Raw genomic sequence first — 26,806 nt, forward strand, 5'->3', positions numbered from 1 at the left:
AGAGCTCCAGGCTAGGACATTTTCATTACTTTTTTGTGCCACTTGGAAAATTAACTCTTGTTTACCGTGTCTCAATTTAAAAAAAAAAAATTCTTAAAGATATACTTAAAAATAATCATTATAGCCGAACGCGGTGACTCACGCCTGTAATCCCAGCAATTTGGGAGGCTGAGGCGGGCAGATGGCTTGAGCCTGGGAGTTTGAGACCAGCCAGGGCAACACAGTAAGACCCTGTCTCTAAAAAAATATATTAAAATTAACCAGGTTGGTGGCACCTCTCTGAGGCCAGAGTATTGCAGTGAGCCATGATCACACCACTGTACTCCTGCCTGGAGACACAGCCTGTCTCAAAAAAAAAATAAATAGTGAATGGTCTGTTTCAAGTACAAGTGACTTTGAGAAATCAAGGATAGATAAATCTAATATATATAAATTTATTCATGCATTAAAGCTGGCTAATCCTATTTGTAAAACTAATGTACTACCGCTAGTTTCTTAATACACAAATGGTTTTCTCCTTTTTTCTAAGTTGTAATATCCATACCACTGCAGAGTGTATACAATCATGCTTCCAATACCTTCACCCAATTATTTTTTGTGTACTTGCAGTGTCAGAATAGCTAAGGATAATGTCAAAAGTGTTTTGGACCTTTCTTTTCTAAAGATGGTAATGCTTCGGTTGGGCACGGTGGCTCATGCCTGTAATCTTTGCAGTGAGCCGAGATTGCGCCACTGCACTCCAGCCTGGGAGACACAGCCAGACTCCGTCTCAAAAAAAAAAAAAAGGTAATGCTTCTAGAGACTAGAGACAATTACCATATCCTCCTTAAACCTACAGTGCACTTGAGGTCTCACCAGTTGGAAATACAGTAACCATTATGTGTTGTAAATACAATAATGTTTACAGGGAACACTGACAAAAGTTTATAGAAAGATCATGTTAACTTAAAACTTGGCTGTGGCTAAAGATGGGAAAGCAAAACATGTGAAATTTGACCAAATTTTTACTTCACAGTAACCTGATCTTGATAAAAGCAATCTGGAAATTGAAAATGGGTGACACCAGAGTAACTGTTAACTGGATTATGTAATGTCTTCACAGTCATAGATAGAAGACTTTAAAATGGTCCTCTGTCATTATGACATAATACTTAGAGCTGCAAGTTGCTAAGGTTACCACGAGGATGTACACAGAGCAGAATAAACATAAAAAGTTTATGTAGATTGGAAGTCCATATTTTATTTCTCTAGTGACATATTTACAGTTCAATATAAATTAAAGGCCTGCTTGTACACCAAAGCCAGGTCCCTTGGGTGGTTCAGTCAAAGAGGTAAGACCTCCAGCCGGCTCACAAGAGAAGCGTCCACTCCTGAAATGAAAAGTAATATTAAACTATTAATGATTAACATTTTTAAATTTCTACTTAAATTGTAATTGTTACCTCACAAGAGCCCAGTTAAGTAACTATTTTTACCCCAAGAACTAGCATGGATTATTTAATTCAAACATTTCAAGTGATGCAAGATCTTCTCTTCCTAAATATGGAAAAACATCAGACTTCACCATAAACATAAAAAATACAAAAGTAGCACTAACAATAGTTCCTATTTACTGAGCAGTATGCATACATTAGCTCATTTAATCTTTACAATGCCACAAGACAAGTGATACTGACTTTATTTTACAGATGAGAAACCAAATTTGGGAGATTCAGCATCTACCCAAGAATCAAAGCAAAGAACTATGGCAAAAATACCCAACCCCAGAGAACATTTTTAAAAACCATGTTTTAATAAACTAGAGCACTGTATTTCTTATAATTGAATTTTATTTAGATCGAGATCCACAGTCACAGTGAATACAGGGAATACACACACTTATATATTGTATTTGGAAATAGAGAGAAACTGGATTCCTTGAGGAAATATGATTTGGGACAATGTCCCTTAGAAGCAGCGAAGTCAAAATCAGTTTGTATTTATGTATTATAAAGACTGTATTGGCCGGGCGCGGTGGCTCAAGCCTGTAATCCCAGCACTTTGGGAGGCCGAGGCGGGCGGATCACGAGGTCAGGAGATCGAGACCATCCTGGCTAACACAGTGAAACCCCGTCTCTACTAAAAATACAAAAACTTAGCCGGGCGAGGTGGCAGGCGCCTGTAGTCCCAGCTACTCGGGAGGCTGAGGCAGGAGAATGGCGTGAACCCGGGAGGTGGAGCTTGCAGTGAGCTGAGATCCGGCCACTGCACTCCAGCCTGGGTGACAGAGCGAGACTCCGTCTCAAAAAAAAAAAAAAAAAAAAAAAAAGACTGTATTAGTAGCAGTAATTTTCTGGAAAAGTTTCCAAACCAGGATGGCCACAGCAGCCACAAAAGGAAGCAAACAAGAACAAGTCCTGATGGAGCAATTTATGAAGACAGGCAGCATAGAGGGAGAAGAACCTGTCTGTCAACCCCACACACACTTTCCCAGGTAATTGCGCACCTCTGCCCTGTCTGACCTCTGTTTCTAGAGCCCAGCTCAGCGCTTACCATATCATGTCACCCGTCCACCACTATTGCCTGGCTTTGCTAATTTACCTGTTCCTGCCACAGATTTACCTAAAGAAAGAACTTGTTCAGTTTATATCTTTTCAACCCCCTCTGGCTTTGCCCTTCACATTGTGTCATCAATCCTTTAAGTCTGCCTGTTCTTTACAGCCCTAGGAAATCATTTTTTGTTGGAGCCTGGAAAGTGACACCACATAATATTTATAAGATCTTTCAAGATATCACAGCATATAATACAAGTTACTAAGTAATGAACAATGTCTACAAAGTCAGAAATCAGTTAATATGTTTGGATTACAGGTCTTGTTCACTACAAAAACAGATCAAAAAGCAGTCGTATATTGTAAGAGCCTGAAACTTGTAGAGTAAGCAGCAAAATGATACTTAACTTTAAAAAAAAAAAGTATTATATTTTGCAATTTTTAAATTTTATTTATTTTTGAGACAGGATCCCACTTTGTCACCCAGGCTAGGGTGCAGTGATGCAATAAAGGCTCACTGCAGTCTTGACCTTCCAGGCTCAGGTGATTCTGTCACCTGAGCCTCCCAAGTAGCTGGGATTACAGGTGTGCGTCACCATGCCTGGCTAATTTGTGTATTTTTCGTAGAGACGAGACTTCACCATGTTGCCCAGGCGGGTCGTGAATTTGTTGGCTCAAACAATCTGCCCGCCTCAGCCTCTCAAAGTGCTGGGATTACAGGTGAGCCACTGTGCCCGGCCTGTAATTTTTTATGTTATCTATTGATAGGCACCACTGCTGCTCTTTAAATGCCAATGAAATTATTTTGGAGAAACTTTATTCGCCTTTACTAGGTTTCTTCTTACGGTTTAAGCTCAGCTACCTGTTTTCTGCCTAAAACTTTTCTCTTGATCAAATGTCAGAATGGAATAGGATTTGAAAGTTTCATTTTAGATGTCTTCTGAAAGCTGAGCATTTGGTATCTTAAAGTGTCTTACCAGTTTGGATAGATACGGATCTTCTAAAATTAATAAGCTCCTTAATATCGACACACAGTTTTTCAACACAAAGGATCAATTTAGGAAGATTATAAAAACTGAAGTTTCCGGAACAATAAATGGGAGAATTAATCGTAAGTACTTCCTGAGTTCTTCACAGGATTATACAATTTTATATATGGAAGTAATTTTATTTTATTTATTTATTTTTTTGAGACGGAGTCTTGCTCTGTCACCCAGGCTGGAGTGCAGTGGTGCGATCTCGGCTCACTGCAAGCACCACCTCCCGGGTTTACGCCATTCTCCTGCCTCAGCCTCCCGAATAGCTGGGACTACAGGCTCCTGCCACCACGCCCGGGTGATTTTTTGTATTTTTAGTAGAGACGGGGTTTCACCATGTTAGCCAGGATGATCTCGATCTCCTGACCTCGTGATCCGCCCACCTCGGCTTCCCAAAGTGCTGGGATTACAGGCGTGAGCCATCACGCCTGGCCGGAAGTACCTTTAAAAATAATTTGGTCGTTTCCTAAAGTTTGTTCCATAAAATTACAATCCCATGGCATTGTCTAGAAAAACGGGAGTTCCAGTGATCCAGTATGTCTGGCTGTAAACCTCCCTTCCTTGCCATTCACACAGTATACCTTAAAATACTACAAAGGCTACAAAATCCTCCAATAAAGCCTATCATTTTGTTTAATCTACTAAAAATGTAACCCCCCCTTTCATCTGTAAACATGCTTCAGAACACTCAAGAGGCAGTGAGCTAGCCCTATCCACTCACCTGACAGCCACAATTTACACTAGTGTTTTTCACTTACTAAACAAAAAATGATTTTCCTGATATCTCGTGCTTAAAATGCCATCTAATAATTACCTTGTCTTCACTAAAATTCAAAAAGTATGGTTCGTCAGTCATTCCAACACTATACGTATGCGTACCATTTTAACTCATTTGCATTCTAGAAAACTTGGCCTTTCTGTAAACTTTCATGGCTTAAAGTAGTTTGTATACACAAATCACTTTATGAAAGTTTAGTGCTTATCTTTTTACTATTGCTGAGCTATATCCAGCACTGTTCCTACTTTTAGTATAAAAAACCAAAAGTGATACTATTGTCTAGAGTCATCTACCAACCGCACTGGAACTATAGCCTGGCTCTGTATTTTTTACATCTCAGATATTACCTGCACCCCATGGAATTATGCAAAATTTAAAATGTCTTTATAAACTAAATATGCAGAATTAAAATTGGATTTAAACTGAGTTATAAACTAATCCACGCTAAAAACTTTCTACCTATTAGTAACCTGAAAACAAGTTTAGAATTTTTCAGTACTTTAAATTCACTGAAAATAAGAACAATCTCAGCACAAACATATTTAGTAATGTCAAGTTTAAGAGAGTACAGCTGACCCCTGAACACCACAGTTTTGAACTGCATGGGTTCACTTATACATGGATTTTCTTCAGCCTCTGCCACCTCTGAGACAGCAAGGCCAACCCCTCCTCTTCCTCAGCCTATACAACATGGAAATGATGACGAAGACTTGTATTATGATCCACTTAATGCAGAGTAAATATATTTTCATTATGATTTTAATAACATTTTACTTTTTCTAGATTATGGTAAGAATACAGTCAATATATAATACAACATGCAAAATATGTGCTATGTTATTTGTAAGGCCTCTGGACAACTGCAGGCTATCAGTAAAGTTTTGGAGGAGTCAAAAGTTACACATAGATCTTCAACTGCATAAGCAATCAATGTCCCTAATGCCCATAGTGTTCAAGAGTCAACTGTACTATCTTACCACTGCTTTAATATTTTCAGTGGTCATTCACCAACGATAATACAAAAGCAGTTTTCAACCACAAATAGACATCAATCTTTTACTAATTTTGGCCAGGATAAGACCTGGCAGTGGTACTCAGGGATCAGTTACTATTGAAGCAGTTTAATTCCTCTCGGTTTTTCATTACAGAGACTCACCATTAGTACTTCTTTCAAAGAGCAGAGATATTTATTATTAAAATACCAATAAAAACGGATCAGACAGCTTTGGTTAAAGAGTTAACTATAACTGTATTATGGTTAGTGCTATCCCAGTCTCTGTCATTATCCTATATATCCAAGATACTGGGTAAGTAAAGTGAAAAGTTCTTGTTTTCATATGCTGACAACATTCTAGTATTGCTATGTCCAAATACAAGCTTTATATAATACAGCATTGGTGGATGCTTGCAATTATTGAAACCTAAGTAGACTTTTGTCTGCTTTTTAAATGAGGTAGTAAGTTAAAAAAGTAGGTTCAGACACTAATAATTTTAAAGTATCTGGTTCAAATCCAGAACACTATCAAGAAAATCTCAGTGAAAAACTATTCATGATTACTGATAAACAACATCCCTATTATCATCAGATGTTGTTGAAAATGGTTAACTGAGTACTTAGTTCCTGCTTATTGTTAAAGTACAATGTTATAGTACCTCATATTACAAATAACAGATTTTAATTTCACCCCGATGTCATCCGGATTTATAACTTTAAATACTACCCTTAATAACTGATGAATCCCCAATTTGCATTTCCAGCCCTAACCTATTCCCTATGTTCCAGGTTCGTATCTACCTATCAGCATCACACCATGGATGTCTAGCAGGCATCTCAAACTTACTATGTCTAAAACAAAATCGGACTTTCCTTCCCCGAACTTGCCCTACCACAAATCTCCATTTTCGGTAAAGGAACCTCAGAGATGCTCAAGCCAAAAAGCTGGAAATCACTCATAAATCCTTAGTCCCACACATCTACTAAATTCTAATCTCCACATAGCAACTATGACAATATTTTTTAAGATTGCTCATTTCATTCCCTACTGAAAACATTCCAACAACAGTTTTTATTATATTTAAGATTCAGCCCAGATTACTGATCTGGGCCTTATCTCCTCTGACCCCTTCCACCGCTTGCTTTCTTGAGCACCTCACTACAGTCACACTGTTACCTTACTTTTCTTCCAGGACTTTGATACATCCTCTTTCCCCTGCCTGGAACACTGTTCCTTCCACTTCACATGGTTCCCTCTAGCTCTTCATTCAGTTCATGGCTCAAATGTTACCACCTCTAAGAGGCCTCTCCTCACTAAATTTACTCCCAATCTATCCCCTAACCCTGCTTCATTTTATTGTGTAGCCTTCTTATCACTCACATATTACACTAGTCATCTGTTTCCATCACTAGAAGATGAGAACTTTATTTTGTTCATAATTGTACGCGCAACCTAAAATAATGCCTGACACAGCAGGCACTCAAAAAAAGTTTGTGAAAAAAATGACTGTTGAGTATGTAATGTAATGTGACATAACAAAGTAGACAAAGCAACTATCAATTTGTGTGGCAGGAGAGTAATAACTGGATTAATGTTGTGAACCATAGATCCCACAGTTCACAAGAAGCAAAGCAGAAGATTCTAAACACCAAAGTGGCCGGGCGTGGTGACTCATGCCTGTAATCCCAGCACTTTGGGAGGCCAAGGCAGGCAAATCACTTGAGGTCAGGAGTTCGAGACCAGCCTGGCCCACATGGTAAAACCCCGTCTCTACTAAAAATACAAAAATTAGCTGGGCATGGTGGCACATGCCTACAGTCCCAGCTGCTCAGGAGACTGAGGCAGGAGAATCGCTTGAGCCTGGGAGGCAGAAGTTGCAGTGAGCCGAGATCACACCACTGCACTCTAGCCTAGGTGACAGAGCAAGACTCCATCTGGGGGTGGGGGGGGGGGGAACCCAACACCAAAGTTATGACTATAGAATTTAAAACATCTAATCAGAAGAGAGGGGCCATCTAAAGAACCCAAGTGGATTTCACAAGGAAATCTGCACTTGAGATATTCTTTAGAGTACCCAAAAGGTGAAAGAAGTTATGGGTTGAAGTACAAACCTAAGAATAGCATGCATTTATTTTAAAATACCTGACTCCTAAAAAGCAGGTGAAGCTTGTGGAAAATACTATGGAATTTGTACTTTTAGTGGGGGGAGAGTGTCTATTTAAAGCAAGAATAAGTAAAAGATAGGAGCACTAGCTAAAAAGATACTGTAATGTTAGATGACTAAAGATTTCACTTCAGTTGCCTCCATAAAGGAGAATGATTTTTCACCAGGGAAATGATTTACCTCCTAAAAAAGGGGGTATACCCAAGCAAGTGAGGAATTAGGAAGAAAATGCCAAAACTCCTTAAGGAAATTCAATTCTATACGCCCAGGGTGTTGAAAACAGTATGTGTTTCTTAGAAAAGAAAGTAATGGTCAACAGGGGTCAGCTAACATTTACTAAACTTAAGTTATCCTGAATCGACCTCATTTTCTCATTAAGTAGGGTATTATTAGTAGTTTTAGCAAACTATAGAACCACTCATAACCTCTTAGTAATTCTACTTCAGGGAATTTTTATTTATAATAAAGCTTAAGAAAAATATTTTAAAACTGGAGTAAGAGCACATCACAGCTGTTTTAAAACATTAGAATTACCGTATGGACATCAAAACCTCCAAATGTGCTGAGGGAAGAAAAAATTTATATATATAAACACAAAAAATTTGAGGGATTATGACTAAAACCATGCAAACATTTGCTAGTATTAAGAGAGAATTTTGAGTGATTTAACACTTATATATGGAATAAGGGTTTGTTTAAAAGTAAAAGTTCAAGTTCATAACTGAAAGGAAAGTAATTAATATAACACAAGTATGGGATAGGAGCAACCTGGATAAACTGAATAGAAAAAGATCTATGTATTATGAAGTGCAGTTAATTGCGTAATGTCTCTGAAGTAGGAGTTGATGTAATTAGGCAGAATTATTACAAGCATAATGTCTGGAACAAAGGAGGCAATCCCATAATGCTCTGTGCTGCTCAGTATGTATCTCAAAATACCATGATTAGGCTGGGCGTGGTGGCTCACGCCTGTAATCCCAGCACTTTGGGAGGCCAAAGTGGGCAGATCACGAGGTCAGGAGATCGGAGACCTGGCTAATATGGTGAAACCCCATCTCTACTAAAAATACAAAAAACAGCCGGACGTGGTGGCAGGTGCCTGTAATCAACAGCTACTCAGAGCCTGAGGCAGGGGAATCGCTTCTACCTGGGAGGCAGAGCTTGCAGTGAGCCAGGATGGTGCCACTGCGCCATTGTACTCCAGACTGGGTGACAGAGTGAGACACCGTCTCAAAATATTTCTTAAAAAAACATGATTAAGCATCACATTAAAGCATTAAAGTCACTAGCCAACTAGAAAACCCAGAGGAGGGAGACCAAAGCTATGTCATATGAGAAAAACAATGAAACAATTGTGGATATTCCATCCAAGAAAAAGATACGGGGAAGACAGGGTAGCTATGTCAAATAACTGAAGAGCTGTCATTTGGAAGAGGTACTAAAATTACCTTTTGTTGATTCAAAGGGCAGAACTGGATTTTGAGGTAGAAATTAAGAAGGAGATAGTCTTTGGGTCAATCTTCTATCAGTATGAACTTCTAAATAATGGAATAGATTTCTATTTGTAGTAAAATTTCCTTCTCTATAAATATTCAGATAGGTATCAGATGATTATCAGACACGGTTTTAGAAAAAAAAAATTCTTGCTGTAGATGACATTCATACAGATAATACTATCCAAAGCTCCTGCCAATTCCTATGAACTTAAGGTATCAAATTTTTAAAATTAAGTTTATGTGAAAGATTAATTTAGGTGAGCCACTAAAACTTCTTACATATAAATAAAGCATACCTTGGCCCAGGTTTTGGGATTTTGCCAGCCTTGAGCTCATCAATAATTTCTTCAATATCCTTAGGTGTCAAATCCTCCTGGAAAAAAATTAACAATAGTCATACTGAAATTACTTTCTTTTATATCAATATATTTATAGAGACAAGGTCTCACTATGTTGCCCAGGCTGGTCTCCAACTCCTGGGCTTACGCAGTCCTCCTGCCTCAGCCTCCCAAAGTGCTGGGATTATAGGCATGAACTACCACGCCTGGCACAAAATTACTTTCTACTGCTGAAATCTGTAAATCCCTAATGCCAGTTATTTTATTGTCTGTCTCAGCTCACAAGATAGTTACCAAGGCATCAACAATTAAGTAACTCCTATATATAGTACACACTGCTAAATATAATATGCAACAAGAGCTGCAGCTGAAGAGGCAATACAGCATATTGCTTTGAATTGAAACATATTTGCATTTGAGTTCCGGCTCTATCACTTACTAGCTAGTAATCTTGGACAAGTTACCCAGCCTCCTCAAGTTTATTTGTAAACCTAATTCAGCATGTTTTTGAGGATTAATGAGAAAATATATAAAGTAGAACAATGTCAAGGTACATACTAAATAAATGCTGTATTCTTGAAGAAACAGTAAGGTACAAAGTAGCTGTAGTAACTTGTTAACTAGATGCCTAATATCTATCCCTAAAGACCTAACTACTGCTAACTGAAAGAATATCTATCTCAGACAAATCCGTCTACAGGCTACTATATTTAGACTTAACAATGCTTCACACAAAGCCTTGATTGTCTAATTCCTATTTAAATCAAGAAATAAGTACCCAGAGGCCAAATTCTCAAGGAAAACCAAAGAAAAAAAGTGGAACATCAAGCAAACTTGGCTTCAGGGTTTCAAAGCTTAGAGGGGCAAGGGGCAAGGCACCCAGCCAGCCCCAGAGAGTCTAACAGAGGACCATATAAGCTACACAAGTTAAGGTCCCCAAAAGCTTTAACCTCAGTATAAGGGTAAACTATCCCTCAAAGAAAACTGCTAGTCTGGAACCTTTCACACCAGAGGAACAGAGGCCTAGGGTATAAGGAGAGGGGCTTTTCTGGGGCCAGCAGTAGTGTCAGGAGCAAGAGAGAAAGCAAATTCCTTCTTAAAGAAAATCTACCTTAAGTACAGTCCCTCCAAAATTTCCATAAACAAATTGCTAAGAAATATGAGCTAACAAGGTATCTTGAATTAAAATGGTGATATAATTAGGGTAGCAAGCAATTTTTAAAGAAATAACTAGAAAATGCCATATATATGGATATTAAGAACATTTTTAGAAACTTACAGGTCAAAGGAAATCAAAATGAAAAACTTAAAAAAAAAATAGAAACAATCAAAAACAAAAAAGACTGCAAAACTTGTGAGATCCAACTGCAGTACTCAGAGGTATGATACCATCTCTATAAAAATTTTTAAAAAGCCATTATTATGTATTAGTATGGCTGCATACATATATAGACACAATTTATGATAATGATAAAAGATATCTCTGGGATAAAAGGAAGAGAAAAAGATTTGGGATGGAGTATTTCACCTGTATCTGTAGCTTATTTCTACAAATGATGATAATAATATCTGAAGTAAAATGTGGCAAAATATTACTCTTAAGTCCTGATAGTTGGCTACACAAGGATTATTTTCTGTACTTATATCCAAATTATTAAATTTTTCATAATCTAAAGTTTTAAAATTTGTCTTCTGAAGTTAAATGCAAAAATGTTTAAAAAAATTTTTTAAACCTGGATATTTATGGTAACCATTTCTTCTAAATGAATAATTCAGAAACCAACATCTAAGGACACAAGATCAAATATTTAAAATATTTCAAATATGAATCATACAACTTTAACTTATATTACATGAAATACTCACATAGTAATTGTCATTTATTTGAACCATTGGTGCATTCACACAGGCCCCTAAACATTCCACTTCTATAAGAGTGAAAAGTTTGTCAGGTGTAGTCTCCCCAACCTTTATTCCTAAAAATATAAACAAACACTCTAAGGACCAGGTTATATTTTAATAGTGATTTGGTTAAAAAAAAAAAAAAAAGAACAATTTTTACAGAGGTAAATTAAAAGTTTAAGACTATTAAGTTTTTTAAAAAGAGGCCAGGCACAGTGGCTCATGCCTGTAATTCCAGCACTTTGGGAGGCCGAGGCAGGCGGATCACGAGGTCAGGAGATTGAGACCATCCTGGCTAACACTTGTGAAACCCCATCTCTACTAAAAATACAAAAAATTAGCCAGGCATGGTAGTGGGCGCCTATAGTCCCAGCTACTCGGGAGGCTGAGGCAGGAGAATGGCGTGAACCCTGGAGGCGGAGCTTGCAGTGAGCCGAGATCCCGCCACTGCACTCCAGCCTGGGAGACAAAGCAAGACTCCATCTCTCTGCCCCGCCCCCCCAAAAAAAAAAGTTTTTTAAAAAGAAAAAACTCCTAGGCCAAATGCAGTGAGTGGCTCAAGCCTATAATCCCAGCATTTTGGGACGTCGGTGGTGGGAGGATGGCTTGAGCCCAGGAATTTGAGACCAGTCTGGGCAACATAGGGAGACCCAGCTCTATAAAAAAATTAAAAATTAGTATCTGGTCTGTAGTCCCAGCTACTCAAGCAGTTGAGGCAGGAGGATTGCTTGAGCCCGGGAGGTTGAGGCTGCAGTGAGTCATGATTGTGCTACTGTACTCCAGCCTGGGTGACAGAGCAAGACTCTCTCTCAAAAAAAAAAAAAAAAACCTCTTTATGTAATTTTAACATTCAAGGAAGTTTTTAGTGGACTTGTTCCTTTAAAAGCAATCATATTTCAGAGGACACAGTGTTTGTTGTTATACAGAAGTGCATCAGGCTGTATTATTTTCATTTTGATTGCAATAATTAAACTACTAAAATCACAGTCACATTATCAGATTTGGTAAAGACTCAGAAAACTTCTAACGTCAAAGATTATTAAGGGATGTGAAGAAAATGGGTAGTCTCATACATTTACGGAAGGCATTTGGGAAAAATACAGCAAAGTCTGACCCTACAATTCTACTTCTTGTAAACAATCTCAGTATACAACAGGACAAGTATGCAAAGATGTGTGTACATCAAAGTAATTGTAACAGAAAAATGAGGCAGGCCAAGCATGGTGGCTCACACCTGTGATCCCAGCAGCTGGGAGGCCAAGGTGGGAGGACTGCCTGAGGCCAGGATTTCACAACCAGCCTGGGCAACATAGCAAGACCCCTCTCTACAAAAACAAAAATCAATTAGCTGGGTTTGGCAGCATGCACCCATAGCTCCAGATACTTAGAAGGGTGAGGTAAAAGATCACTTGATCTTTTAAATGCAAAAATGTTTAAAGAATTTTTTTAAAGCCTGGATATTTATGGTAATTGGAGGCTGCAGTGAGCCATGATTGAGCCACTGCATTCCAGTCTGGTGACAAAGTGAGACCTCAACTCAAAAAAAAAAAGAAAAAAAAAATGAGGCAGACATATATATTGTGCTGTAGAAATACAGCCAAAATAAAGTCTAAAAAGCATGCATACACATAGTACATTTATATATTTAATAATTAAAATGATATAAAATCTACAACTAATATATCCAATTGTTATCAGGATTTATACCTTGATGGTTTTGGGGGTGGGGATTTTGAGCCAACTTCAGCTTTCTGTTTTATATATTTCAATACCACCCAGCTATTTTTACAACATGCACGTACTTTATATTCAATAACAAAATAGTACTTAATTTGACATATATAGTTAGAAGTGTAGCAATAGCAGTTTTCTAGGGGAAAGTGCCCCTTTACTTTTAAAATGCTACTATAATAACATCTGTTTCAAATTTCCCTTCCCAAAGCATTCTTACTATGCTTGTATCTTATTTGTTCCATGACTTCTTTAGAAGAATATGAGGACAATAATGGGTCACTTTTCAATATACCACATGCTGTCACAGAACAATAAGTGAAACAATTTTCTAAGTGAAACAATCTTCTAAACAACGAATATTTTATAACTTCTAGAAGCATTTCAAACACACTGATTAAAAATGAAAAGATTAAAAACTCAGCTTTAAGAACCGAGGAAGAATACCAAATAGGAAGAAATAAAGATGTGGAAACACAGATCCAGTAAGATGGCACAAGTTGGAAATTTTAGATAAGAAATGTATCAAATCTAGAGAGACAATTCTATTTTTTATCAATGTTACAAATATCATGTATTCCCTACCAAGCTTTTTCTGAATGGCCTCCAGTATGCTGTCAGAGTTTCGAAGCATGCAGGGTGTAGTAGTGCAGACCTGAATGTGATACTTTCCAACTGGCTTTCGATTATACATTGTATAAAAAGTTGCTACTTCATATACTCTCATTGGAGGTACTTGTAAAACTTCTGCAACCTAAAATATTAGGACATTTAAAAATCAGATAATTACAATGTTAGTAATGGAGCTTTATGTTGTACAAAGTATAATTTCAATATTGGCTCAATTTGGTAGAAACAGAAAAGTTCTTCAAGAGCAGAAAACATACTTGTCTTGGATAACTGGGAGATATAAACTCTTCAATTTTTGCAGACAGTGTACTTACACTTAAACCATACAGAGCCCAAAAGTTAATGGAGTTAACAGAACTTCCTCCTTCTACCCTACTTCTCACCTCTGTAAAAGGATATTCTTTTTCTCTAAACCCTCACCAATTTTTTTCCAAAAAGCCTACATACAAATGGTACAGCAACAGAAAAAAAGGTTGAAAATCAAAGCTCACTAATTGGCCCATATTTTAAATATGTAAACTCAAAATTTTATAACTCTACATATATGTATACACATATTATCATACTTACACAATCACACACTCTTCTCCCACAATAATCCAAAACACTACTTCTATTTCATATCACAATACTTTTTTGAAAGTTGGATCATATAATCTAGTACTTTCTAACCCTTCCCATCAAGACATTAATAGAAAACAATTGTTTTGACATTCTGGTGTTCAGAACTAAGGGGATCACCAACTCAGCATGCTTTTCTTAGGGCAAGTCTGTCAGGGAAAACAAGGCTTTCTAGCTGTTTGCCAGGGCCGGTCCTTGTCTATCGTAATTTATAATTCTGTCTACAACTTTCTAGGTGACCTATTATCATTAAGACTTACGATCTGGTATTCTTAGAAATTATACATATATCCATATTCTGATATAAAAGAAGAGTGGGCATTTCAGACAAGTATGTTGAACTTTCTCATACTAGGAATTCTAAAGGAAATGTATTCTCAAAAGACGTCTAATCATGGCTCACTTGTGACAGATAAAGTAGTTGTGCTATTTCATTCGGCAGTTCTAAATCAAGGATGTATTTCCAAATCTGTGGAGCTCTCTATCAAAATATACATGCTGGAACCCTACCAAAGGAATAATTTAATAAATCTGGAATGAGACCCTGGCTCATTTGAAAAGGCTCCTTCCTGGAATTCTGCACATCTCCCTACACCTTAGTGATGGTTAAATATTAAGCTTCTGGATATTTTTTGTTGTAAGGTTGGGTGTTTCATGGGTTGGGGGGAGGGGCAGTAACATTAAAATAAAAGTCCCAAATGTAAACTGCAAAGAATCTTGAGTCTATTCCCTATACCCTAAACTTCCTGCCTTTCACCCACACAAATCCAACCCTAAATATAATAGGACAATACATAAATACGTATTTTTTAAGAGATACGGTCTCACCATCTTGCCCGGGCTGGTCTTAAACTCCTGAGCTCAAGCAATCCTCCCACATCAGCATCCCGAGTACCTGGGACTACAGGTGTGCACCACCGTGCCTGTCTTATTTTTTAAATGTTTTCACTTTCAGTTTCTTATTTATTTTTAGTTTGCTTTGCTAACGTGACACTCAGCAAGATTTCCAACAGGCTTATCATTATTAAAAACATGATGTTTACAAAATAATAATAAAATTATAATTAGAAACATATACCTAAATCATTATAAAGTTGGCTATTTTAATTTTTAAAAAATGTTAAGTAACTTCTCAAGAAATATATAATTTATTGAAAAAATAACCACCTATGTTTAGTCAGGATAGTAACTCACTAAACTTGCTTTATAACATTTTTCATAGGGAACAAATACCAAGGATCCACACAGTGTTATAATACTATACAATGCAATAAAAGATCAATAAACTAAATCTAAAATTTGCATTTAGGATCCTAGTAGATAAATTGAGGATATTCCTATTGTCTTAGAAAGATGATAGTCTAGCCTAACAGTTATAACAAAATAAAGTTTAGAAAGTGGTAAGAATGAAGTACAACAAAATCTCTATTATAGTCGGTCAAGTATAAAATGCATTGATTTAGAAATGAATTTAGTCCTAGTACTACCGCTTAGAAATTGTAACATAATAGGCTGGGCACAGTGGCTCATGCCTGTAATCCCAGCACTTTGGGAGGCCAAGGCAGGCGGATCACAAGGTCAGGAGATCGAGACCATCCTGGCTAACAGTGTGAAACCCCATCTCTACTAAAAATACAAAAAATTAGCCGGGTGTGGTGGTGGGTGCCTGTAGTCCCAGTTACTCAGGAGGCTGAGGCAGGAGAATGGCGTGAACCCGGGAGGTAGTGATTGCAGTGAGCTGAAATCGCTCCACTGTACTCCAGCCTGGACGACAGAGTGAGACTCCATCTCAAAAAATAAAATAAAATAAAATGAAATCGTAATGTAATAATTGGAAGAGATCTACCTAGTTCAAAACTTTCATTGCCAATGAGGAAGTTCAGAGAAAAATCAGGTGTCTTAGTTCTAAGTCAAAAACACTTTCCATTATATAACACGGCTTTAATAGTTGTGTGATTCTCATCAGAATCAAACTTTGTGTATGGCACTTTATAAATGATATGCTATAACACATCACCATACAAATGTAGTTATTTATATTAATAGGATATGAATAAACTTGAAATTTGGATTACTGCTGAAAACTATTAGAAAAAATGAATCTTATATGAATAGAGTAACTTCGTATAAAATGGGTCATCCATAGCATTTCTATAGGTTGATTCCAAAGTAGCATAAACTGTATAAACATCACATATTATACAGATTTTTCTTACAGCCTACAGCCAAAGATGTAAAATATTAAAAATCTTCAGACTGTTGAGCAGATCTTTTTTTCTGTAATTCTAGTGTTTAAATATTACATTAATTTTCAGAATATCTTGGTACTAAGTTATACACATTTGGAATCTTTTATCTTTCCTATGACCATTTCCTTCAAAAGAAAAACCACATACCATATACCCTCTTTCACCATAATGCCTTCCCTATTTCCTGCAAGGTTAGAAATCACCTCTATGCATTAAGGGAACGAACAAAAACACAAAGATAATTCAAGGAAACATACGAATGGCTAAAGGGCTCCAAAATCCTAGATTCTGACACTGGAGATGATCAGAGTAATTTCTATAAAAGGAAATTATCATACACAATCTCTTCTCTTTTGGAACTAAGGCAAAAATGAATCCAGTACCTTGTTCATAGCAGAGATGGGCAACCACCCATTCTGCCTTTGGGCTAAATCCAGGACTGGAAGAACAGCTGCTGCTTTATGGCCTTCGGGATAGTTTTTTACTATTGCCTCTATCCTCTGTGTAAAAGAAAGAACATCATTTTCCACATCTAGAAAATATTACCTATTTGGTACATTAATTATAATGTTAATTTAGCCATACCTTATAGTTTTCTGGTGTGAAATCAAATGGAGTATCAGGGTTATTTTCAGGAGTATCTCTGTGCTACACAACAAAAAAAGTTTTTCAGAATTATCCGAATTCTCTCAAGTGTGAATAACACTGTACATTACTATACTATTACTTATTGTTTAATCTCTCCATTTTAATTCCAACATGATATATAGCACCCTATCCTTCCATCAAAAAGAATGACTAAACACACATTTGATGAGTATGATTACCAAAGTAAAGTTAGAATTTAAAATTTTACAAAGCACCATTTAAAGAATAAGAAAAGTACCTTTAGGAACAAAAAACCCAAACAACAAAAAGTGTTATCCAGCTTCATTAGAGAATAAGATCTTCTGATAGAATTACCAAAACATTACCAATTATTGGAAGCCTTTATGAAATTAAAACACAAAATTTTAAATGTGAACATGTGTATTTTCCCAAAAGAGAGGGTATCAGATTGTCAAAGGGATCTGGGATCCAAAAGGGTTAAGACCCATTACTTTAGGAGGGTACAAAAGGACTATCTCAAAAAAAAAAAGAAAAAAAGCACCATCTCTTTCCCACGTTTTCCATAATAGCCAACAGCAAGAAGCTTTATTTCTTCTTAAAAGAGCAGACACAGGCCCTCTTCAAAAACGGACAAGAAATGGCATGTCAACAGGAAATCAAATGAGTCACACTGAGATTAACACTTACGATCAATTAATGTTATGTATGTGTGGTGAATACAGAAATGAATCTCTTAATATGTTAACTCTCAGAGTTCTGCTTTTTAAAGGACATAAACCAAAAGAGGAAAGAAAACAGGAACTCTAGACAATGATCTCAAATATGTGGCCAATTTGATGATTGATATGTAGCAGGAAGCTACTTCTTACACCACTAACTAAAGTCCACTATATTTCCTTTACACAAGAGTAATCCCTGAAAACTGCACCTTGTCAGAAAAGGGAGATACAGTATCTTATCCTTTCCAAATTGTGCAACTGATCTGGGGAGTTCATAGACTTCTATCTATAGTGAAAACTCCGGAAACTAAAAATATAAAGACCAGCTGCTAATCTAGTTACTACATTACTAAAACCCGTAAGTTTCAAACTAGTGTCATTTTGGGATTCAACAAGTTACAATCTTCAAACCCTCAGTAAGCCAACATGACTGAGAACCCAGAGTGTGATGAGAATCAGGTTAGGGCTCACACAGTAATTTCACTGGAAATAAATTCTTATTCCCAGAGTTTTCCTGGTACTAATTTAAACTCAAGAGGTTCAACTGGAACTACACGTCTTTTGAAATGTAGTAAATTCAATTAGCTATATGTAAATTCCCACAATTTTAGACAACGGTATTTAAGATATTTTGGATTTTTACAATGGATTTACCCAAATTTCCAAGTCTTTTCTTTCCAAAGAAATGTAAGTAATTACTTACCACAAATAAAGCTCCTCCAGCTCCATTTTGCATAGCTGTCTTATGTAAATTCCTTACATGTCTTCCCTAAAATTTAAAATTTTAAGGAAGTTTAGTAAATCACAGCCTTACAAATTTTTTCATAAAGAAATACTTTAGGATTCATAATTTAAAACAATGGAATCAACTTATAAAAGATCTTAAGAAATATGGTATACTACCCTACCCATCTCTATTTCAGGAGAGGTATTTTCCAAATGGAGATTCAAAGGCAAGATTCACCCGCCCAACATCACACACACGAGTCAATAGGAGAACCAGGACAACCCAGATCTGCTGAGTTGTGTACCTTCCTGCCGTGCTCTGCTGGCATGCATTTGGTGAATTAATGTACTATTAACTTCTTGACTTTCACTTTTGTCTGAATCAAGTTGGATGCCAGCTTTCACTTAGTGTGAAACATGTTCATAAACATGTTTTCATTCTGTACAAATGAGTCATATACTCTGTACAAATGAGTCAACTGTATCCTCCTTTTCAATCCTTTACTAAATTAGTTCTGAAACTCCAGCTGTAAAAAGTAGTTTCTAGCCGGGTGCAGTGGCTCATGCCCGTGATCCCAGCACTTTGGGAGGCTAAGGCAAGCGGATCATGAGGTCAAGAGATCGAGACCATCCTGGCCAACATGGTAAAACCCTGTCTCCACTAAAAACACAAAAATTAGCTGGGCGTGGTGGCACACACTGGTAGTCCCAGCTACTCAGAAGGCTGAGGCAGGAGAATCGCCTGAACCCGGGAGGCAGAGGTTGCAGTGAGCCGAGATCACACCACCGCACTCCAGCCTGAGCAACAAAGCAAGGCTCCATCTGGGGGGGGCGGGGAAGAACAGTAGTTTTAGAAAGCTATTTATGATGCTATGCAGACTGACAATGTTCAGTTGCTTTGGAAGGAATCTGATTATTCTCTCAGCTGCATTTCATTTCTCTTGGCCCTCTTGCTCCTACCCTCCACTCCTACCCTGTCCCCCACCCCAAGTATTTCAACTACTATTCTGGATTCCTCCAATTTCTGAGTTCTGCTAACCACAGACAGCAGAACACTGGGTTAAACCAAGCATGGAACTAGCAAAGAGTTGGACAATTCAAAGGCAAACATAGAAGAAAGTAAATGGAGTAATATAACACAATAGTATATTTAACTTTTCCCTAGGTCCAAATGCTATTTCAGTTGAAGAAATATTAATAAATAAGTTTACATGGAACATCTGCTTTAATTAAGAAAAGACTAAGGTACACGATGTGAGACAGGTACAAAAGATGGGAGTGATAAATATCAATTTCAGGATAACTGGGAGGCAGGGAGGGATGCAGTCAGAGAGAAGTGCACAAGGGGGCTTCGACTGTGTTGGTTTTGTTTTGAAAAATTAACTGAAACTAAAATTTAGAAGACAGTCACTGTTATCTTAGCTCAGAAAAGTTTTTTAATCTAATAACAATTTTTGAGTAACATCAGTGAGTTACTGAACTAAATCCTGAGAGAAAAGACTGTATATTTATAATAAAGGAAGGATTAATTTTAAGAGGAGGGAAAGTATTCAATATTCTCTTTAATTTCTGAACACTAAAATTTTCTGTTTATTGGCTTTTTATCCACTCCTTGCAGGTTGTCCTCAGGGCTCAGTTCACACTTCTATCTTCTATTCTCTATAAAGCCTTTGCCTCTGAGAACTCATCCGTTAACCCTACACTGGTGAGTCTTAAATCTTGCACATGTTTGATGACAAGAGGCTAATAGCCTGAAGAGATCATAAATGCATTTAAAAAATGAAAAAAATGAGTAAAGATCATGAACAAGTTTCACAGAATTCAAATTGCTTACTAGTAACTAAAAGCATGCAATTTAAAATAATATTACTAGCTATCAAACTACCAACTCTACCAAACTTGGTAGAGATAGCACTCCATTCTGTTGAACATATAGAGAAACAAGCACCCTTAAAAATTCATATAGCCTTTTAGAAAGCAAATTACCATGAAATATGGAAAGCATAAATATGTGTCTTTTTTTTTTTTTTTTTTTTTTTTGGAGACAGAGTTTTGCTCTTGTTGCCCAGGCTGGACTTCAATGGCATGATCTCAGCTCACTGCAACCTCCGCCTCCCGGGTTCAAGCGATTCTCCTACCTCAGCCTCCAAAATAGCTAGGATTACAGGCATGTGCCACTCACTATGCCTGGATAATTTTTTGTATTTTTAGTAGAGACGAGGTTTCTCCATGCCGGTCAGGCTGGTCTTGAACTCCCGACGTCAGGTGATCTGCCCACCTCAGCCTCCCAAAGTGGTGGGATTACAAGCGTGAGCCACTGTGCCCGGCCCCAAGTGTCCATATTTTAACTTAGTAATTCTAACCTAGATATTTTTCCTATAGTACAAAATGAGGATAAAGCTGTACATGAAAACATGTTGTTCCTATCATGTTTATTGCAGCAAAAACACAACCTAAAAGCCCAATCTGAGCAGATTTTAACTAAATACTAATAATTCTGACACTAGAACATGATATAGCTAACAAAAATATTTTGTAAAAATAATCACATAGAAACTGGAATCAGGGCAAAAAAGCAAAAATGCATAAATTATCTCAATTTACAGACACTGATTAAAAGACTAGAAGGCCATAAATAATTAAAAGTGCTTATCTCTTATTACGATGTTAATGAAATAAGGGACTCTATTTTATATTTTTCTCTATTTTCCAAATTTCCTATTAGCATGGATTAACTGGCCCAAAAAATCCTACTTAAAACACTCATCAGGTGTAAGAAAAACTTTTCTCTATTGTAAAACCTATTTCTCCTTCTAACCTCCTTGTATATCAAATTAAATAACACCAAATCTCTAAATTAAAATAGCTTCCATTTTGGATTAATATTTGATCCCTTTCTCATTAATCCAGGATCTGGCATGCACTTTTATTTAAAATAAAAATATAGAGATAATCTTGAAAATTATTATTTAGGCCCATGTTGCTACATATTGGAAAATCTATTCTGAGGCATTCTCTTGCTGACCTGTGAAACTCTGGATATGCACATGAGTTCACAGACATATTTCTAAAAGTGGTTTAAAGTCCAAATCATTGAAGACAGACTACTGATTGAGAAGGGTCAAGATAAAGTAGCTAAATTCTAGGAAAAAACAGACTTTCAGATTTTTTATAATTGTTGTTGAGAACTTGGGTTTAGATTACCATTCTGCCACTTACTAACATCTGACCTTGCACAACTCACTTAATTTTTTTTTTTTTTTTTTTTTTTTTTTTGAGACGGAGTCTCGCTCTGTCGCCCAGGCTGGAGTGCAGTGGCCGGATCTCAGCTCACTGCAAGCTCCGCCTCCCGGGTTCCCGCCATTCTCCTGCCTCAGCCTCCCGAGTAGCTGGGACTACAGGCGCCCGCCACCTCGCCCGCCTAATTTTTTTTTTTTTTTTATTTTTTAGTAGAGACGGGGTTTCACCGTGTTAGCCAGGATGGTCTCGATCTCCTGACCTCGTGATCCGCCCGTCTCGGCCTCCCAAAGTGCTGGGATTACAGGCTTGAGCCACCGCGCCCGGCCTCACTTAATTTTTTTTAAGCCTCAATTTCTGTAACTATAAAACAGGGTTATCTTCTCATTGGACTATTTTGAGATTTAAGTCAAGTTTCTCTGAAAGTACTATATAACCTGTAAAGCATTATAACCTGTTTAACTGACATAAGGATAAAACATTTAATAACTAAAAAAAAATCCAAACAACTGCATTTTAAAAACTACACCTATTTTTAAAAATTGTGCTGTTAGTTGACTTTATCAAAGAGTTACTGTCAAACACAACATACTGCCAATATTCTTGCATTTGCACATAATTAGTTTTTCTTTATATCCACATATATAAGGCTTACAGTTTTTCTAGTGAATTTATAATGTATTTGATGGTTAAAAAACCATCTACTTCTCCACTGAAATTAACTTATAAATTTCTTTCTTAGTTAAAGAAAGTGGGGAAGGAGGAAGAAATAGGCTGGTAGAAAGATTTCTGTGGGTCTCAGATTTGTGCACGTTTTGTGAGCAGCAGCGCTGAACAGCTTTTGTTTCAGACTATCTTCTCAATTATTTTTGTAGAGAATATCTTCTCCTGGGGCAAAAGCTGAGTGAGTTTTCTTACAGACAGGGTTTCCCAAGCTCAAGGTCCCTTAGCTGTGATGCACAGCATTCACCTGGGCTGTTCCCTATCACTCCCGTTGTACCAGGACAAACCGCGGACGAAACCCCCAAGACACCGAGTTAAAGAAGGAAGGGCTTTATTCAGCCGGGAGCTTCGGGAAGACTCACGTCTCCAACAACTGAGCTCCCCGAGTGAGCAATTCCTGTCCCTTTTAAGGGCTCACAACTCTAAGGGGGTCCATGTGAGAGGGTCGTGATCAATTGAGCAGCAGAGGGTACGTGACTCGGTGGGGGCTGCATGCACCGGTAATTAGAACGGAACAGAACAGGACAGGACAGGGATTTTCACAGTGCTTTTCTATACAATGTCTGTAATCTATAGACAACACAGCCAACTAGGTCAGGGGTCGATCTTTAACTAACAGACCCAGGGTGTGGCTCTGGGCTGTCTGCTTGTGGATTTCATTTCTGCCTTTTAGTTTTTACTTCTTCTTTCTTTGGAGGCAGAAATTGGGCATAAGACAATATGGGGGTGGTCTCCTCCCTTACCATTAGATATGAATGTCAGGGGGAACTAACACGAAGTTCATGCTGCCTACTGACCCAGGATGCTGCCCCCTGCCAGTATCCATGAAACTGAGGCAGGTTAACTTGTTAGCTTACAAATGGGGTAAAATTTCAGATCTGTCAAAGTTCTTTTTAAGAAAGTCAATAAAATCTAGAAATATGCCAGTTTCCATTTTTTACTGCTTTTTCTATCAAAATATCTCAACAGAGACATCATAAAAGAAACCAGTAACAGCTGCTGTCTCTAAGCAGAGGAATCAAGGATCTGGAGTGGGAAGAAAATCTAGTCTTTACTGCCAGGAGAATATTAAGCGCTTTACATGAAATACATCTCTTAATGCTCTCAAGAACCCTATGAAGTACACACTGTTGTTATTCTGTTTCTACAAATGAGGAAACAGGCTCTGGAGCTGGGCTTTTAATTGTTTTGTTACATTGTCTCTCCATACATAGAGTATTTATGGAATATTAGATAACAGTGATACATCCCACTTTCAGAGGTATTATAATGTGGAAAGTTAGGATGTGGGATGTATCATGGGTTAACATATATAATATATGCAACATATATTTTTTATCATAATACATATTCTTGTATCCCTACTCTGTACTGTTTTATATATATATACACACACACACACACTATAATATGTAGCCTTGCTTACTGTTTGAATTTTTTGCCATTATATGTATTACATTTAAACTTTTAAAAACCAATGAAGGGCTGGGCACAGTGGCTCACACCTGTAAGCCCAGCACTTTGGGAGGCCAAGGCAAGAGTGTCACTTGAGGTCAGGAGTTCAAGACCAGCCCGGTCAACGTGGTGAAACTGCATTTCTACCAAAAAATACAAAAATTAGCTGACTGTGGTGGCGCACACCTGTAGTCCCAGCTACTCAGGAGGATGAGGTGGGAGAATTGCCTAAACCTGGGAGGTGAAGGTTGCAGTGAGCTGAAATCACGCCACTGCACTCCAGTCTGGGTGACAAAGTAAGACCCTGTCTGAAAACAAAACCAACCAAAAAACCCAATGAAGTCTTTAGTTCTGTCCCTGTCTTACTATCACCACTATTTTAGACATTATTTCATGTCTGTACATTACTGTAAGTCTTCTAGCTGATCCCTTTGTCAATTCAAAACATCCTGTCTAATGTCACCAAACTAATCTTAAAAATACCATCCTTCTGGCCAGGCACAGTCTGTAATCCCAGCACTTTGGGAGGCCAAGGTGGGCGGATCACAAGGTCAGGAGTTCGAGATCAGCCTGGCCAATATGGTGAAACCCTATCTCTACTAAAAATACAAAAATTTGCAGCATGTGGTGGCGCACACCTGTAATCCCGGCTACTTGGGAGGCTGAGGCAGGAGAATTGCTTGAACCTGGAAGGTGGAGGTTGCAGTGAGCCGAGATCAAGCCACTGCACTCCAGCCTGGGTGACACAGCGAGATTCTCTATCAAAAAAAAAAAAAAAAATCCTTCTGATGTTGAGTGTGGTGTAAAAGACAACACTAAACACGTTCTAGTATAGGAAGTGTCAATTTCAGCATTTCTAAAAAGCACCATTTTCCACATTCTAGCACTCTGAAGGTGGGATGTATCACTGTTATCTAATATTCCATAAATACCCTATGTATGGAGAGACAATATAGCAAAATGGCTGAAAGCTCAGCTCCAGAGCCTGTTTCCTCATTTATAAAAAGAGAAAAATGATGGCATGTACTTCATAGGGTTCTTGAGAGCATTAAAAGATGTACTTCAGGCCGGGCACAGTGGCTCACGCCTGTAATCCCATCACTTTAGGAGGCTGAGGCGGATGGATCACCTGAGTTCAGGAGTTCGAGACCAGTCCAGCCAACATGATGAGACCCTGTCCCTACTAAAAACACAAAAATTAGCTGGGCGTGGTGGTGCGTGCCTATAATTCCAGCTAACTGGGAGGCCGAGGCAGGAGAATCGCTTGAATCCAGGAGGCAGACGTTGCAGTGAGCCTAGCACACGCCACAGCACTCCAGCCTGTGAAATAGGGTGAGACTCCATCTCGGGGGAAAAAAAAATGTACTTAATATAAAGTCCTTAATATTCTGCCTGGCAGATGGTAAGTACTATATTAGTGCTGGCTATCATTAGCTATTATTATTAGAAGTACTACATGTCAGGCACTAAGCTTTTTATACATTATTTAATTCTTAAAGTTTCCTGCAAGGTGGGTATAATTTCCAGAAATTTAAACGAGTTATGCAAACTTCTCAAGGTTAGGTCACATCACTAATTATTGGCAGAAATTATGTTAGATCCTAGGGCCACATGACTACAAAGGCCATGACCTTATTATTAGCCACTTGACTATTTGATGCCATCAAAGCTTTAAAAGAACATAGTAGGTCTAAGAAACCAAGGAGTTTAAGGAAGAAAATTAGGCCTCCATATATACAGGCAGGCAGATAAGAAATGAAAAGCCATGCCTACTTGGCTTACAATGCTCCTGTTAAGAGAGAAAGACGCAAATTATTTGATCTTTTTTTAATCCTTGCCACCATTCTCTTCTATTCCTGCAAAAAACCTGAATGTATACACACTAGCATAACATTTGAGCAACTTAATTTCAAAGTCTGAAGTCGACCTCTTCAAAACTGCCTTAAGGGCTGAGACAATGTTTATAAAATAAAAGAAGCTGGCCAGACACGGTAGCTCATACCTATAATCCCAAAACTTTGGAAAGCCAAGCCCCGTAGATCGCTTGAAGCCAGGGGTTTGAAATCAGCCTGGGCAACATAGTGAGACCCTGTCTCTACAAAAAATACAAAAATTAGCTAGGCATGGTGGCACATGCCTGTAGTCCCAGCTACCTGAGAGGCTGAGGTGGGAGCATCGCTTGAGCCCAACAGGTTGAGGTCGCAGCGAGCCATGATCATGCCACTGTACTCAAGCCTGGGAGACGGAGTGAGATGCTGTCTTAAAAGAGTAGTAAGTAAACAAACAATAAAGAAAGAAGTAAACTAAATAGTGAAGATAAACTGATAAATCTTAGCGCTGTTTTTTTCAACTGGCACAAACTGTTACTCATCCCTATCAAGTTACAGGTGGCCTGAAAATGGCTTTGAAAATTGTTTTTTTGTGTGTTTAAAGAATATCACCTATTTTACATTCATTGTAATGTCTATGTCAGACACTTTCAATAAAGGAATAAAATATTAAAACTTCTCATTAACATCTTTACACTACTTACTGGGCCATTTCAATTTTGTTTCACTTTGAAATAAAGAGGCATTCCAGGACCAGGCTTAAAACTGGAAAAAACAACTTAGCTAGGCTGGAATGATTCAAAGAATAAGCTGAGTTCCCACCCATCCCCTTCTTTGACTACCTATAGTCTTTTCTCTAGAATCTGGCTTCTCATTGGACTCTGAAATGTCTATACCTCAAGAAATTCCAATTGAGTTCAATTGAAAATGCAAGTAACTTCCCTTTTTTAAGAAGAAAAGCATGGAACCAAGTAACTTTTTTAAGTAAATAAGATCGTAGCCTAATATACAACTAAAAATTATCAGTGGGTTTGAA

General features: G+C 37.7%; 1 protein-coding gene across 2 annotated transcripts in view; it reads right to left on the minus strand.

The window, feature by feature from the left end:
• Positions 1–1,218: 1,218 nt before the first annotated feature.
• NDUFV2 (NADH:ubiquinone oxidoreductase core subunit V2) overlaps positions 1,219–26,806 on the minus strand; it is a 34,767-nt gene continuing 9,179 nt past the window's right edge. The window contains exons 1-8 of one of the 2 annotated variants that reach the window (XM_021929952.1): positions 18,709–18,826; positions 18,504–18,569; positions 17,058–17,120; positions 16,856–16,972; positions 13,558–13,726; positions 11,206–11,315; positions 9,298–9,374; positions 1,219–1,370 (exon numbers count right to left, since the gene is read on the minus strand). In XM_021929952.1, coding sequence (XP_021785644.1) covers positions 1,277–1,370; positions 9,298–9,374; positions 11,206–11,315; positions 13,558–13,726; positions 16,856–16,972; positions 17,058–17,120; positions 18,504–18,536 — 663 coding nt within the window. In that variant the 5' untranslated portion in view covers positions 18,537–18,569; positions 18,709–18,826 and the 3' untranslated portion in view covers positions 1,219–1,276. Of the gene's footprint in view, positions 1,371–9,297; positions 9,375–11,205; positions 11,316–13,557; positions 13,727–16,855; positions 16,973–17,057; positions 17,121–18,503; positions 18,570–18,708; positions 18,827–26,806 lie in introns of those variants that run through there. The other variant, XM_003914165.4, reaches the window with a different exon arrangement.

Source organism: Papio anubis, chromosome 19 (genome assembly GCF_008728515.1).
Source record: "Papio anubis isolate 15944 chromosome 19, Panubis1.0, whole genome shotgun sequence".
NCBI classification, from domain to species: domain Eukaryota; kingdom Metazoa; phylum Chordata; class Mammalia; order Primates; family Cercopithecidae; genus Papio; species Papio anubis.